This window comes from Podarcis cretensis, assembly GCF_951804945.1.
Source record: "Podarcis cretensis genome assembly, chromosome: 11".
In the NCBI taxonomy this organism is placed as follows: domain Eukaryota; kingdom Metazoa; phylum Chordata; class Lepidosauria; order Squamata; family Lacertidae; genus Podarcis; species Podarcis cretensis.
In genome coordinates, this window is record NC_137180.1 from 57,464,795 (window position 1) to 57,481,395 (window position 16,601).

At 46.0% G+C, this 16,601-nt stretch overlaps 1 protein-coding gene across 5 annotated transcripts in view; it reads left to right on the forward strand.

The window, feature by feature from the left end:
• Window positions 1-16,601, forward strand: part of LOXHD1 (lipoxygenase homology PLAT domains 1) — a 200,075-nt gene that overhangs the window by 80,772 nt on the left and 102,702 nt on the right. For all 5 annotated transcript variants that reach the window (XR_013843347.1, XM_079994659.1, XM_079994661.1 and 2 more), the window contains 7 exons: window positions 3,286-3,440; window positions 6,628-6,788; window positions 10,375-10,451; window positions 10,784-10,980; window positions 12,720-12,912; window positions 13,558-13,718; window positions 15,604-15,904. Coding sequence is in view for 4 of the 5 variants with exons in the window: in XM_079994659.1 (XP_079850785.1) it covers window positions 3,286-3,440; window positions 6,628-6,788; window positions 10,375-10,451; window positions 10,784-10,980; window positions 12,720-12,912; window positions 13,558-13,718; window positions 15,604-15,904 (1,245 nt within the window). In the remaining variant the exon portion in view is untranslated. The remainder of the gene's footprint in view (window positions 1-3,285; window positions 3,441-6,627; window positions 6,789-10,374; window positions 10,452-10,783; window positions 10,981-12,719; window positions 12,913-13,557; window positions 13,719-15,603; window positions 15,905-16,601) is intronic.

The following is a 16,601-nucleotide window of genomic DNA, read 5'->3' on the forward strand; positions in this document are numbered from 1 at the left end:
CTCTGCAGGGAATCTCCCCAACCCTACCTAGAGATCCTGGGAATTGAACCAGGGCTGCACCACCGAGCTGTGGTCTTTCCCGTAAACGCAGCTCTGCTGTTCCAGCGTGGGGCTACCTTTGAAGGTGACCTGGAAACTGCAAATAATCCAGAATGCGGCAGCTAGACTGGTGACTGGGAGCAGCTGCCGGGACCACATAACACCGGTCCTGAGAGATCTGCATTGGCTCCCAGTACGTTTCCGAGCACAATTCAAAGTGTTGGTGCTGACCTTCAAAGCCCTAAACGGCCTTGCTCCAGTATACCTGAAGGAGCGTCTCCACCCCCATCGTTCAGCCCGGACGCTGAGGTCCAGTGCCGAGGGCAGTTCCCTTGCTGTGAGAAGTGAGGTTACAGGGAAGCAGGCAGAGGGCCTTCTCTGTAGTGGCGCCCGCCCTGTGGAACGCCCTCCCTTCAGATGTGAAGGAAATAAGCAGCTATCTTCTCTTTAAAAGACATCTGAAGACAGCCGTGTTTAGGGAAGTTTTTAATATTTAATGCTATATTGTTTTTAACACTTGATTGGAAGCCGCCCAGAGTGGCTGGGGAAAATCAGCCAGATGGGTGGGGTTTAAGTAATAAATTATTATTATTATTATTATTATTATTATTATTATTATTATACTTGTATATAGATATACATCATAATATGCATTGTAAAACATTGCTGCATCGTCTTAATCAAACATAGCCTGGCACTCCATGGAAAATAAAGCTGGCCTAGTTTAAACTGCTACCGTCACACTGGTGTGTATCACGGATATGGCACAACCCCCAATCAGCCTCGAGTGCTTAGGCCCACAGTTGAATAAAAACAGAATTCAGGATTACAGTGGATCTGAGCCATCTCTGGCAGTACCTTCCTGCTCATTGATCAGTATGCAGAGGAGAGCTGTTCCCGAGAAGTTGTGCAAATGATTATAATTGCAAATGCTATGATTAACATGTCAACAAACCTTTGATGGAGTTTATTTTTAATCCGCTGTGTGAAGTGGCTGCGAGGAACAGTGCGTGTTCCCTGGTCGGGCTCTGCCGTTTGCCAACTGCATGGAGCAAAGGCCACGAGGAGCAAAGTTTGACGACGCTATTGCTTCTCCATTTCAGGAGCTGGCCACTTCGGTCCAATGCAGATGTCGCAAACTGTGATTTGCTAACTGGGAGCCAGCCTCAGGAGCACATGTTCACTTCCTCTATCCCTCTCTAGTCAAAATCCCTCTCCAATATCTTATCACACTTAGTGAAGGATGGATGGATCTGCCAATCTCTGCCTTAGCAGCCTTTTCCTGGAAATAGCGTAGCAGAGCTAAACAGGAAGCCCTAGCTGATTTCTGAGGAAACAAGCATTCAAAGTGTTGGTGTTAACCTTTAAAGCCCTAAACGGCCTCGGCCCAGTATACCTGAAGGAGCGTCTCCACCCCCATCGTTCTGCCCGGATGCTGAGGTCCAGTGCCCAGGGACTTCTGGCGGTTCCCTCACTGCGAGAAGCAAAGCTACAGGGAACCAGGCAGAGGGCCTTCTTGGTAGTGGCGCCCGCCCTGTGGAACGCCCTCCCACCAGATGTCAAAGAGAAAAACAACTACCTGACATTTAGAAAACATCTGAAGGCAGCTCTGTTCAGGGAAGTTTTTAATGTGTGACATTTTGATGTATTTTTAATCTTTGTTGGAAGCCGCCCAGAGTCGCTGGGGAAACCCAGCCAGATGGGTGGGGTACAAATAAATAATAATAATAATAATAATAATAATAATAATAATAATAATAACCTCCAACCCCCTCAAAAGTGTTTTCACACAACATAACCCTATATAAACTCACAAAGATATGTCCAACAATGCAGGATAAATGTTGGCAATGTGGTAGTCATTATGCAGGTTGCTTACACATATTTGTCACTTGCCCAGTGTTTTCAAATTTACTGGCATACTATCGAAAATTTTATTTCAGATCTGACTGTCTGTTGTTAAATGACCCCTTAATCCTTGAAGGGTACAGTCTTAGAGGATGATAAGTTAGATAATCCTCTAACTCAGCCTTTCTCAACTTGTGGGTCCCCAGATGTTGTTGACCTACAACTCCCATCACCCCTAGCTAACAAGGCCAGAGCTCAGGGATGATGGGAGTTGTAGTCCAACAACATCTGGGGACCCACAGGTTGAGAACCGCTGCTCTAACTGTTGCCCATCATGGTTTGTTTTTTTAAGTCTTCAAATGGACACACAGTGAACGACCTTCTTATGGTTTTGTATGATTTCTTTACACCGGATTTTATTTTTAGTTGCACAAGTCATGCAAATAATCACATAAGTTATCTAACTTACACAAAATAGCCAGCATCAAGATGAATAATGCATTATTTGGCAGAAATGAAACTGCAGCAGAAGGGAAACAGCGTTGATTGCGATGAATACAAATCAGAATGGAAACCACTGCCACCTTGCATCCCTACCCAAAGGCCATCAAGGAATTTTGCACCCACCTGAATTCTCTGGTTATCTAGCAACGTTTTGATAAAATAGATAGTATAGCTTGTAACCCCAAAGCAGCAAGCTTTTATGAGGCAGGCACAGAGCTCAACAATGTGTGCCTTACCATTTGGAATCTTTGTTGGGTTTTCATATTTCTTGAAGTGCTGGTTGTATGAGAGACAATAATACAGAATTGCCTGTGGGAACCACAGAACTGTGAAGCTTTGGAGGAAATGCTCTCAGCCACAGGGAAAGAGTTGTAGAACCCCATTCCTGGACTTGTTTTTCTTTAATTCACAGCACAATTCAAAGTGTTGGTGCTGACCTTTAAAGCCCTAAACGGCCTCAGTCCAGTATACCTGAAGGAGTGTCTCCACCCCCATCGTTCTGCCCGGACACTGAGGTCCAGTGCCGAGGGCCTTCTGGCGGTTCCCTTGCTACGAGAAGCCAAGTTACAGAGAACCAGGCAGAGGGCCTTCTCTGTAGTGGCGCCCGCCTTGTGGAACGCCCTCCCACCAGATGTCAAAGAGAAAAACAACTACCAGACTTTTAGAAGACATCTGAAGGCAGCCCTGTTTAGGGAAGCTTTTAATGTTTAATAGATTATTGTATTTTAATATTCTGTTGGAAGCTGCCCAGAGTGGCTGGGGAAACCCAGCCAGATGGCTGGGGTATAAATAATTATTTCTTCTTCTTCTTCTTCTTCTTCTTCTTCTTCTTCTTCTTCTTCTTCTTCTTCTTCTTCTTCTTCTTCATGGATTCCTTAACCTGTGCCTTTGCAGTGAAAAAGTACCGGGTCGTTGTTCACACTGGGATGGTGAGTGGAAGTGGGACAGATGCCAACGTCTTCACTTGCCTCTATGGGGATCAGGGAGACACCGGGGACCGCGTCCTGCAGAACAGCGTGAACTCGATCAATAAATTTGAGAAGGGCAATGTAAGTCTGTGTGCCTGTTTAAGAAGACACCATGATATACTAGTTGTGTGGCGAGTACCTGCCTCCCCCTCGGAAATAAAGACACAGGACACCGGCATTTTAGGTTAATGGGCAAAAATTGGCCACAACTTTATTGGTTACAGGAATTGAGCGGTATTGACTTAGGCATTGGTCCTATTGACTATCCGGCTTCAGCCTGATTGCTTGAAGACCAGGAAGGGTTAACCACCAGTAGGGGGAGTCCTGCTGATGCACATCAACTAGGAACTCCCCCAGGGTCACCGCTCGGGGGCGTGCCTTAGGCCCACACCTCCATAGGCTTCAGATAGGGCCACGCCCCCCGGAATCCTTTACTGGACTACCCTTCGATATGGGGGGCAGGTGATGGCTCTTCCTCCCCTCTTCAGTCTACATAACAATACCCTTACCAATGCCTAACCACCAATGCCGAGAAAGTTGTGACGATTTGAAGTCCATAGCAATGTCAGAGAGCCAGCTAAAGCGAAGAAAGAGGAAAAGCCTTGGCCGCGCCAGCCCTAAATAGCACGGGCCACACCTCCTGGGCCAGCCAATTGGCTGGCCAGGGAGATGACGTGGCCAAGGATTCCGCCAGTCTAGCAGGGGCTGTGAGCCAGCCCCCGCGCACATGGGGAGTGCGTGAAGCCCGCAACCCCACCTCCTCTCCAGCTCGGAAGTGGCTCTGTGGAAAAAGGGAGAGGGCCAGCCCAAATAATAGACATGGGGCCAGTTGTCCTAGGTAGATGCCAGCATTGGCAGGAATGCTGAGCAGTCAGTTCACAGGTGCCAGTGCCATGGCCTTTTTAAAGGACCACAGGAATAGCCTGGAAGCTGTCTGCTCAGCTTTTTATTCCTTGTTCTAGCTGCCACCGCTGGTGTGCCATTTTGCTGCGGAGTTGGAGGAGCAGTGTTTGGTCATTGTCAAGTGACCGCAGGAAGTGAAGGGAAGGTTTACCATTTTACATGTGGAACAGAGCCTATTCCAGATGTGAGCGAGTGCATCGCTGATTGACGTAGGTGCCTTTTTCCAGCTGATGGGGGTACGTCTGCCGGGGGTAACGCCCCAAACCATTGTGTGGTCCTGCCTCCTCTTTTAGACGCGGCAGCCATTTTGTATTACGCCACATGTCACCCATTTTGTGACTGGCGTGAACAGCACTTTGTCAACATTCTTAATGTGGCTCAAAAAGTCTGGAAATCCCTGAGTTATTTTACATAGTTAGATATTATTAGGAAGGGTGCGTGCGTGTACATTCCACCTCACATGCCAAAACTGTCCAGAGTCAGTTTTCTCCAAGCAGCTGGGACTGCACATCTTGCGGAGTGATTTAATTCATCTTCTACACAGGGGCAGCTCAGATATATAACGAAAGGGTTGCACTTTTATGCTACAAAACAAAACAAATCCGAAAGGGAACGTCCCAAGCTGCTTATAAATAACTTTAATGTAGTTTTTCTTTTGGGGAAGAGAATGCAGAAGGGCTGGAGGCAGAGAGCAATTCCCTGAAGAAGAATTCACCACAGCTCGAAACCTGCTGGACATTTAAAAAGAGACTATATTGAAGTTATTTATAAGCACCTTGAGATGTTCCCTTTTGTTTTCATGAGCTGTAAAACATGAGCCAGACCTGAAGTGCTCCCTCAGATTCCTTTTTCATCTCTGATGGGGGTTGTTGTCAGGAGATGTCTGAATCTTCTCTAAACAAGCCCTCGGTATGTACCTATTGCTGTTTCTCAAAGTTAACTATATCAATGTTAGCAGCTTAAAAGAGTTTTAAGTAACACTGATTTGTATAACTATTTGTGTGTGCATATAACCACTTTACATTTAAAGCACTCTTATACCACTGTAAGAATCATGGCTTGCCCAAAAAGAATGCTGAGAGCTGTCGTTTTAAAACTGTAGTTTGAGAGTCGTTAGGAGAATCCTCACAGAGCTACAGTTCCCAGCCCCCTTAAAAACTACAGCTCCCAATATTCCTTTTAGGAAAGCTGTTACTGTTAAAGTGTTATAAACCTTACAGGAATCATTTAGAAGGGTACCTGCACATTTTGCTTCATAACTTTCTTCTTAGGAGAGCTAAAAAAACAAAACAAAACTCAGAGTTTAGAGCCCTGTGCTGGCTGCTTACCTAGTACATCCACATACTCTACTCACCTCTTGACACCTCTCATCGGGGCGATCAATTTATATAGTGCTTTTATTGGGAAAGCCCCTCTTTAGACGGCACTCCAAAATGTGGCAAGCCAGCCAGTTGAATTTGGAAGCTTTCTGACTCATTTTGCTCTGTCACGTCCCGGGCTTCTGCCCTACAAGTCCTACAAGTGATGGCAGGTGTACATTAAGCCTTGCTGGGACAGAACTCGGGCACCAACTTGAATAAAATATTATGGGGGGCTCCACCCTACATCACAATATTTGGCACCTGCTCACCATTTCAATAAGGGACACGGGTGGCGCTGTGGGTTAAACCACAGAGCCTAGGACTTGCCAATCAGAAGGTCGGCGGTTTGAATCCCCGCAATGGGGTGAGCTCCCATTGCTCAGTCCCTGCTCCTGCCAACCTAGCAGTTCAAAAGCACGTCAAAGTGCAAGTAGATAAATAGGTACTGCTCTGGCGGAAAGGTAAACGGCATTTCTGTGCGCTGCTCTGGTTCGCCAGAAGTGGCTTAGTCATGCTGGCCACATGTCCCGGAAGCTGTATGCCAGCTCCCTCAGCCAATAAAGCGAGATGAGCGCCACAACCCCAGAGTCGGCCACGACTGGACCTAATGGTAAGGGGTTCCTTTACCCCATTTCAATGGCAATGCCCATCAACTTGGGGGTGGTGGTAGCCCCCTCAAATATTTTATTGGGGACAAAGGAACCTTGGCCCCTAGGAGTTGGCTCCTAGAGGTGGAAGGCAAGAGGACCATCAACAGATGGAGTCAGAGCTGATGACAGGAAGCGCCAACACCCCCTGGCTGATGGTAAGTAAAATGGCAGGCAGTTAGGGGACTGGCTGTTGGAGGCAGTTCCTCATTTGCCCCAATGAACCAGCCTCCCCTGCCTGAACCCATTTCTCTCAGATCTGAGTCCACCATTCCAGGTGTAGAAAAGTGCATTTGTTTCTTGACGTTCTTGTCTCTCGTTTTGACCATTTTCTTTCTGCTTTCCCTTGTGCCGAAGGCCGATGAGTTCATCATTGAGGCGGTCGACCTGAAGCAGGTGAGAAGGGTGAGGATAGGGCATGACGGCAAAGGAGGAAGCAGCGGCTGGTACCTTGGCAAAGTGATAGTGAGGGAAGATGGACAGCCAGAGAGTGAGGATCAAGAATTCCCCTGCTACAGGTACTAGGAAAAATGCCAGGCTCTGCCTGTGCTCTGTCAACTGGCAGAGTGTTCAGGACAGCAGGCAACCCTTTTGCTTTAACACACGATGAGCACACTGTGGGCCTCATTGTACAAAACCTGTTGCCTCCATTCTCTCGAGTCATGCCTCAGAGAGAAAATTACAAACAAGGATAGAATAGGCATCAGCCACCCAACATAACCCCAATGGCCTCGACCACTGAAGCTCACCATAAACGCTCCTGACACAAGTGTTCTGTGGATATCTTAGTCTAGCACACAGTGGTTGAAAATAGCATCAACAATAAATAATAATTTTAGGAAGTGTGCAAGCTACTAGGATACAGCATGCAAGTGGAATGTACAGCCCTTTCAAAACCAGGAATAGTTCATAAGGTGAAATGATTTAGAATTACCCCACTGACCATTTCTTTGGTTTAAAACATGGTATTCTTTCCTTCCAATCCAGTGGCCTTGAAAAATAAAAATGGGTGCTGTATAAATAAAGCCACAATTGGTTCTCCTTTCCATGTGATCTACCTGAGCATCAGGCAATAACTTCCCTCAGAATCATGGAGGCAGCAAATTATAAACCCCAGAGAGACATCACACCGATCAGGAACATGAAGACCAAGGCCCAGATCTTAAAATCTATTGCTCTGCAGTCACAGTAACACATGCCACAAAAAGGGGCACATGGTCCTTAACATCTCCAGAGTCCTCTTTTGAGACAGTCAAATCTCAAGAGAAGTTTCCTTTGCTGTCCTTGTACCTCTATTATCTCTACCTTTCAAATAGAAAGAGGGTCACATGACAGCCTTCAGCAGAAGAACCCAGCCCAATGCTGGCATGCACATTCTTTGCCAGCATGGCTGCCTTCTGCTTGGCGGTTGTGTCATGGGCTCTTGAGAAATTTGAAGACAAAGGTGCTCGCCAACTGCATCCTCTTTTATGAAGGAAAGCAGATCTCTCCATGACCTGTAGATATTGGATGACAACCATTCCAGGCCTGCTGGTCAAGGAGTCTTCCGATTTCTTTGGGGTGTTTCTTTTTTTTGGAGAAGCATAAAATCTTTGCATGAAACGTTGATCACAAACTATGGGCCTTGCTTATGGCTGATGTAGATGCTACACTCCTTACAAGGAGGCTGTTGGAAGCAGCTTTCCTGTGATGAGTGATCCTGGATATAAGACCAAAACAGGAAGTATCTCAGAAGAACTTCTCATGAAGGTGCCACCTAAACAGCAAGATGTCTTGACCATGGCGGTGGCTTAATCCCTAGTCACTGGAACAAGATCCTAGGATGGGAACAGCATCAAGAGCTGCGCGAGACACAGGTACTAAGTTGCAGCAAGGTAAAAACCAAAGACCAAAACCGACCCTACGAAGACTTCCTTCCTTTTGGAAGTTATTTTGGTTGCTTCTACAGCTGCTTTCCTTACATTCTTACTTCTCGATCTCTGCCACAAGTCACCACAGCAGAGGATTACTGTTCCTAACTAATGCTGGGCCAAAACCACGGACGAGCATGTTGACGAACCTTTTACATCTCACACGAAACACACCCTCCCTTGTTCGCTGGGGGTGGGTGTCAGTGGAAGATGAAATGTGTCCTCATTGCCAAGGCAACCAGACCAAAACAGAATTGCTCGGATCTAATTGTTGCACATTTTTCCTAGCCGGTGCAGAATGCAGATGTCATCCATCGACACTTGCTTTCGGTGGGATATGCATTCGGATATATATCCTCACCCACATTTTTCTCCAGCCTAGTCATAAGCAACTGGAATTGGGAAAGTCTTGCCTAGTAATGAAAATGGACAAAATCGCCAGTATAGTGTAGACAAATAACGAGCATCAACATTAACGCCTAGGCAACAGAGATTCATTTCCTCCTATTCAGAGGGAAGGCAGTAGGTAGGATTTGTTTTCTCTCAGTGCTGTTGTCACATAGGACCGCCTGGCTGGTTGCAGGGTGCTGTGGCATCATCTTGATTTTTGATAGGCTGGGATCATGGTGTGATGTGGCCTTTTCAAGTAGAACAAAATGGCGCCCCAGCAGTAGCAGGCAGAGGGGAAAATGGCAGCAAACAAACACAACCTTTTTTGCAAGAAAGTGCTTTTTCTCCACAATGAACATCCCTAAAGAGCAGGTTTTGCAGCAAAAATGAAAACTCAGGTGCGGTACTGCTAATTGTGGCATCTAAACATTTCCAAAGCGCTTACCTTTGGCCACATGGTTTTAGAGACTGAAAGGGAAGAATGCTGGGTAGAGTACATACCCGACAATCAACAAATGTTCACCGAGGGGAAATTGGGTTCCTTCATTTTGCATGCTGCCCATTCTGCTGTGGTGCTTTGCCAGGGTCTCATAAGTATTTTGCATCTTTTTAAAAAATGGAATATACAGTCACCAAATGCGTGCAATGCATCTGTTGCCAGGCTGCACCAGTTCAGAATGCAAATTGTGTATGTCAGAGAGAGAGTGAGTGTGAGGGCTGGCCCTATGAGGAGACCGAGTGAGGCAGCTGCCTCAGGCAGCAAATCCTGATGTGGGGGGGGGGAGTGGCCAGAGCTGTGAGTCCCATATGGCCTGCCCTGTGAGTCCCATATGGCCTGCCCTGTGCCCCTTACACCAGCCCGCTGCCCGTTAATGAAATCTTCAATTTAAAAAATGGGGAAGAATAGACAATGAGTAGCCCACTTGTTTTGTAGATGCGGCGCTGTGGGTTAAACCACAGAGCCTAGGGCTTGCCGATCAGAAGGTCAGTGGTTTGAATCCCCGTGATGGGGTGAGCTGCCGTTGCTCGGTCCCTGCTCCTGCCCACCTAGCAGTTCAAAAGCACATCAAAGTGCAAGTAGATAAATAGGTAAACGGTGTTTCCGTGTGCTGCTCTGGTTCGCCAGAAGCGGCTTAATCATGCTGGCCACATGACCTGGAAGCTGTACACCGGCTCCCTCAGCCAATAAAGCGAGATGAGCGCCGCAACCCCAGAGTTGTCCGCGACTGGACCTAATGGTCAGGGGTCCCTTTACCTTTACTACCTGGAATGTAACATGTCAGAGGTTAGGATAAAACAGAAATTATACATATTCTTAGTAACCTTTGGGGTCATTTTTTTCAAACTCCCCAAACAAAGAAGGTTTCAATCTTGCTGATGATGTTTAAGGCATTAACTGCCAGAAGTTAACACCTTTCCCTAGCTCTTGTTCCCTGTCCCCCCCTTAAGCATCTCAAATCCACAACTGAGAAATGGAATAAAGATGACAAATATATACATTTACCTTGCAAGGTGATATGCTCTTCTTCATTAGAGGTCTTCAAACAGAAGCTGCGTGGCCACCTGTCAGGGATTCTTTCACTTGGGGGTCCCTTCCAACCCTACAATTCTGTGAATTATTGGATATTGTTTCTTCTTTGCCAGGTGTCTTGTAATCTGTTTCTTTATTCCAGATTGCCATAGAAAGGTCTCTAGGCACACAGGTTTGTTTCTCAGTATATACACTGTGTCTTCCTGGATTTTAATAAACCTCCTGATGCTTGGCTGGTAATAGCAGGTAACTTAACTTTTATTTGCTGACCAGATGGCTTGACAAGAATGAGGATGATGGCATGATTATTCGAGAGTTAGTTCCAGCTGGGAGATCATCTATTCTGGAAAGTGAGTTTGCAAATGGATTTCATGTCTGGCTGTTCAGTTTTTTACTTCATTGGGACGGGGGTAGATAGAAAGCATTCTTTTAACTCATTGTGTCTTCTCATTGTTTCTGGTCAAGTCCTTTGAATGTCTATTATTTATCTTTCCTCCGTCAAGTATAGGAATGGATGACACTGACCATTTCAGTTGGTCCTGAAAGAGTCTGAAGTCTCATACATGAATTCCTAGCTTCTGTCCTTTCCCTTCCTATTCTTTTTCGATCACCAGTGATGAGGGATGAGTTTTTGCCCTATGTTGTCAGGTCTCATAGCTAGCACATGCTAATATTTCTGTAGATATCGGTTACCACATCAGTATAAAAACAGGGGACGTCCCTGGAGCCAGCTCAGATTCAAAGGTTTTGATCAAGCTCTACGGTGAAAAAGCAGACACGAAAAAGGAGACGCTTTTGGTGTCTGATAATGACTTAGAGGACTACTTTGAACGAGGACGGATTGATATCTTCACTCTTGACACAATGGACATTGGGGAGGTAAGAACGAACTGCAAACATGGCTTTGTGCCGCAGAAAGGATTGGTTTAATTGTTAAGGTCACGGTGGCTTTAAAAACGGAGTGTGGTTGCCTAGCAGTTTATCATACTTTATGGCATCACATGCTTTCTAAACTGAAACCCACAGTTAAGCAATGGCTTTTTTAGACTCAAAGAAAACATCAGAAATAGCACGCATGGACTCCAGAGCTTGTTATCAGACTCCATGTTGAGGAAAACAGTGGGTCGAGGCAGGGGAAGAGGAAAAATTGGAGCATGGTGTTTTGAACCCACTTAGGGGGCAATCCTATGGAAAGATCCACTGGGATAAGAATCTTAGGATGCAGCAGATCACTGGCCCAGCCAGCTGATTCCTGTCTCAGCCAGGTTCAGCTGGCATTAAGTTCCCCATTCCAGCTTGGCCAAATGTAGCTCCAGCTCATCTTGCTCAGCTCAGCTCAGCCTCAGCTCAGCTCAGCCTCAGCTGGCTGAGCCAAAGCCAGGGTAAATCCCCCCAAAGGTCATGGTGGGGGCATGGCAGAAGGAGGACCAAAATGGATGAACTTAGAGTGGACCCTAAGTTCATTCAGTTCTATGATGCAACCCAGCACCCCAGCATAAAATGCTATTTTAGGAGGATATTTCAATCAGTAGAACATGAGACTCTTAAACTTGAGGTCGTGGGTTCAAGCCCCACATGGATTAAAAGATTCCTGCATGTGCAGGGACTGGACTAGATGTCCCTTGTGGTCCCTTTCAGCTCTACAATTCTACGATTCTGTGACTTGTTCTCTCTCTGCCATGCTTAGGTGGAGCAGCAGGCCCGCTGCTGAAGGGGCTTTGGATCTGGTGCAATTTTACACTAGCTTAGCTTACATTGGCTTGCTTTACACCACCTTCTTGTGCACAGGACTCCTAACTACCTCTGCTGTCTGTAGAAGTCTTAATATGATGTGCTGTCAGTTTTGCACAGGCTCAGATCATTTAGCCTCTACTCAACAGGCTTCAGTCATTTTGAGAGCTGCTGGGATAATGATGATGATGATGATGATGATGATGATGATAATGATGACTGATCTCCAGGTTTTTTTGTGTGTGTCCAATGTTAGTCATAAGGGACACGGGTGGCGCTGTGGGTTAAACCACAGAGCCTAGGACTTGCCGATCAGAAGGTCGGTGGTTCGAATCCCCGCGACGGGGTGAGCTCCCGTTGCTCGGTCCCTGCTTCTGCCAACCTAGCAGTTCAAAAGCACATCAAAATGCAAGTAGATAAATAGGTACCGCTCCGGCAGGAAGGTAAACGGCGTTTCCGTGTGCTGCTCTGGTTCGCCAGAAGTGGCTTAGTCATGCTGGCCACATGACCCGGAAGCTGTACGCCGGCTCCCTCGGCCAATAAAGCGAGATGAGTGCCACAACCCCAGAGTCGGCCACGACTGGACCTAATGGTCGGGGTCCCCTTTATCCCTAATGTTAGTCATACTCAGAGCAGAACCATTAAAATCAATGGGCATGCCTAACTTAGCTCCAATAACTGCAATGGGTCTACTTTGTATGGAACTTGGGTGCAACTCATCATATCTAGACGTTGTATCTGCCTGCCTGCTGTAGCACTGAGCAGAATCCAGAAGTCCCCTTTGAGACAGAGAGCAAAGACAACTGAGGTAGTTGAGAATTGAGCAAAGCTAGAGCAATAGGCATTTCCATGACACACTCAAACTCTTTCCATTCTGCCTCTCAAAGATCAAGCGGATTTCCATCGGGCACGACAATGTAGGACTCCGAGCTGGCTGGCACCTTGGCAGTGTTGAGATTTCAATTCCTGTCCATGGCAAGCAGTATAATTTTCCTTGCAACCGGTGGCTGGACAAAACCGAAGCCGATGGAAAGGTAGAGATTGAAGTCTACCCCAGCGAGATCGTCCCAATTGAGAAACGTAAGGACTGGTGGCACCTTTCTAGTGATGATGATTGATAGCATTTTCTGGGAGTGAAAGAAAGGGAGGGTTGTCCTCTGCGATGTTGGAAGATTTAGGGCAGATACAAGAAAGTACTGTACTTCTTCACATAGTAAATCATTTCCCCCCTATAAGGATATTTGACTCCTTTCCATATTGAAAATTACATTCGTTACTCAACCGTTATAGTCAAATTCAACAAAGCTAGTGACTTCCAGCTCACCCAATGTCTATGTTTATACAGTTGCACCTTGGAAGTCGAATGGAATCTGTTCCCCAAGTCCGTTCAACTCCCAAAACGTTCGAAAAACCAAAGCACAGCTTCTGATTGGCGGCAGGAAGCTCCTGCCGCCAATCAGAAGCTGCGGAAGCCCCGTCGGACATTCGGCTTCCAAAAATAGTTTGCAAACCAGAACACTCACTTCCGGGTGTGCTGCGTTCAGGAGCCAAAGCGTTTGAAAACTAAGCTGTTCAAAAACCAAGGTACGACTGTATTCCAAATTACATGCAATTGCATTTTAAGGTTCTGTATTATCTAATTTCATCCTCTAAAATCTATTGGGGGGGGGAGAGAACAGCCTTAATTCCCACAATAACCTCTCTCCTCATCTGCTTCAAACATAGTGATAAATTACGAGGTGTGTGTAGTGACTGGCGATGTGAGGAATGCAGGAACCAATGCCAACGTCTTCATGCAGATATATGGTGAGCTGGGCAAAACAGAGGTCCTGATTCTGAGAAACCGGTCAAACAACTACGAGAGAGGAGCGACAGAAACCTTCAAGGTAGGGCTGAGCCGCAGAAGGGGCTCTAACTACGTAGATTTCTCTGGGGTGAGTGCTTTCCCTCTCCGCCAGCAAAAGTGTGGCGGATCTAGATATTGCATCTTTTTGCCAGGCTTGATGTTAGATGAGCCTTCTTCAGTTTTAGCTTCTCCGAGGTCACGCCTGCACAATGTGTTATGAAGTTCAAAATGTGCCTTGTGGACGTGATCACAAAGAAATGGAAAATATGAATCTTTAGCTCTCAGCCCTGAGAGCTGTGAATGATATTCTCTTCTGGTCTGAAATTGAAATTGAAATACTTGTACAACTTGTATACAGTGAGATTACATGAGCACCCCCCACTCAGCTCTCTTAGTCTTAATTCCCCTCGTTTACTGACGCACACCCACCAAACCCGAAAGTCACTTGCCCTGTTGTTATCTTTTCATTCAACAGCCTAACAGCCCAGGATAGAAGCTATTCTTTACCCTGTTGGTGCGACTAATCATGCTTCTGTATCTTCTGCCTGAGAGCAGGAGATCAAGAAAGTGCCGGCCAGGGTGTGAATCACCCCTGAGAATTTCCCTCACTCTCCTGAGGCAACGTTCTTTCACATTGTCATCCAGTGGATTCATGGGACAGCCCATAATATCTTGTGCTGTATTCACCACCCTCTGTAGGCCCTTCCTATCAGTTGATGTCAAACCAGCGCACCACACCGTGATGCAGTATGAAAGGACACTTTCTATGTTGATTGACATCGTTCTTCCACAATAATCTGAGGAGACTGAGTCTCTGTTGGGCTTTCTTAACCACCTGGGTTGTATTTATTTTCCAAGTAAGGTCTTCACTGAGATAAACTCCTAGGAATTTAAAGGAAGAGACTCTCTCCACACAGCCCTCCCCGATGTACAGTGGGGCTAGTTCTGCTCTCTTCCTCCAAAAGTCCAGCACCATCTCCTTCGTCTTGCTGATATTAAGGTGCAAGTTGTTCCCAAGGCACCATGTAGATATTTTATATTTTTTATTTAGAAGCAGAATATCTGCCACCTGCATGTCAATCTTCTGATGTCACAATTACTCTCCGGTTGTGACTCCTGTATGGCAGGGGGTTGGACTAGATGACCCTGGTGTCCCTTCCAAATCTATTCTATTATCCTTTTTCGCCCACAGGGGTCTTCAGAAACCCCATCCCAGGTCATTATGATTTAATTTGGAAATATTTGTAACTCTCCCCAGTACCCTACCTCTTCTCCCAACTTCCACATTGGGCTTCCGGACCATTCATTATTTCATTCTATATTTTGTTAAACCAACTATTTGGTCATTTTTTAAAAAAAGATTTACATATCTATGACTTGCCTGTGGGTTAGTTAAAGATTATAATTTCTTGCTGCGTGTTCTTTTGTCTTTTGCTTTGTTGCATAAACTGCAAAATCATTAAATGAAAGCTATTAAAATATAAAGAAAAGAAACCCTCTTCAAAAAAACTGTCTTTGCAAGCACTGCCTATCATCTGTTTTATGTTTTATATTTTATATAAAAAATCCTCCTGTATTTTTGTTATTTATGCTCAGTAGTCTTGTCTTTAACAAAATTGGTACTATTTAGAAAACACCCTTCTGTCCATCAATCTGAAATATAGAGATCATAATATCTAACAGCAGGTATGGCCAAACTTGGCCCTCCAGATGTTTTGGGACTACAACTCCCATCATCCCTAGCTAACAGGACCAGTGGTCAGGGATGATGGGAACTGTAGTCCCAAAACATCTGGAGAGCCATGTTTGGCCATGCCTGTCTAACAGGTTTGCTGTAAGGATGACAGAGAGCATGTACAAAATGCTTTCAACACCTAAAAATGCTGTCAAAATGCTCAGAGTTTATTTTACTAACAATCTTAAAGGTAGAAGCTGCGGACGTTGGCAAAGTCTACAAGATCCGAATTGGCCACGACGGAAGTGGCATTGGGGACGGCTGGTTCTTGGAAACTGTCACGGTTAAGAAGATGCCGACAAGGGAGGAAAAGAAGAAAAAGAAGAAGAAGAAGAAGAAGTCTCCTGAAGAAGCGGAGGAAGAGGAGGAGCCTCAGGAGATAGATATTATGGAGGTTTATCAGTTTGAAGCCCACCGATGGCTGGCTAGGGATGAAGAGGACAAGGAGCTGGTGGTGGAACTGATACCAGAGGATGGAGAGGAAATTGAAGGTAAACTAGGGTCACTGGAAGGTAAACTGGGATCGAAGGGTCATAGCTCAGTTGCAGGGATGGAAAAGATCCCTAACTGAAAGATCCTGGAGAGCCGCTACATGTCAGTACCAACAATTCTGTGCTAAACACAGTATAAGGTAGCTTCCTTTGTTGGTCTGCATGATTCCTAGTGCATTTTCTTATATCCAGCTTTAGCGGGTATGGACCTTGTGTGAGCAGGGTGGCCAATAAGTGGAGATCCATGCAAACACGAGTCCAGGGTTCTCCAACTTTCTGATAGTTTGAAGGGACTTTAGTCAGAGCTCCTTCCAGTTCAGGAAATAGCACCGCTGATTCCCCCTATCTTTTCCTCTGCAATGCAAAAGCATCCTGGGTAGGGAGACTTGGGCAAGGTGATTGAGGAGGAGACTTGGACAAGGGCAGCGTGGTGTAGTGGTTAGGGTGTTGGTCTAGGACCTGGGAGACCAAATCAGCACTGGGCACCTAAGCTTACTGGGTGACCTTGGGCCTGTCCCCACCTCTCAGTACTTCAAAGGGTCGTTGTGGGGATTAAAAGAGGAGGAGGAGGAGGACATTGTATGCTACCTTGATGTATATTTTGCTCTAGGAGGCTTATTTTGGTCAGATTCAAGTATATACACTTCCTGGTGTTGAGTTGGAATCTCCTTTCTTGTAACTTGAAGCCATTGGTTTG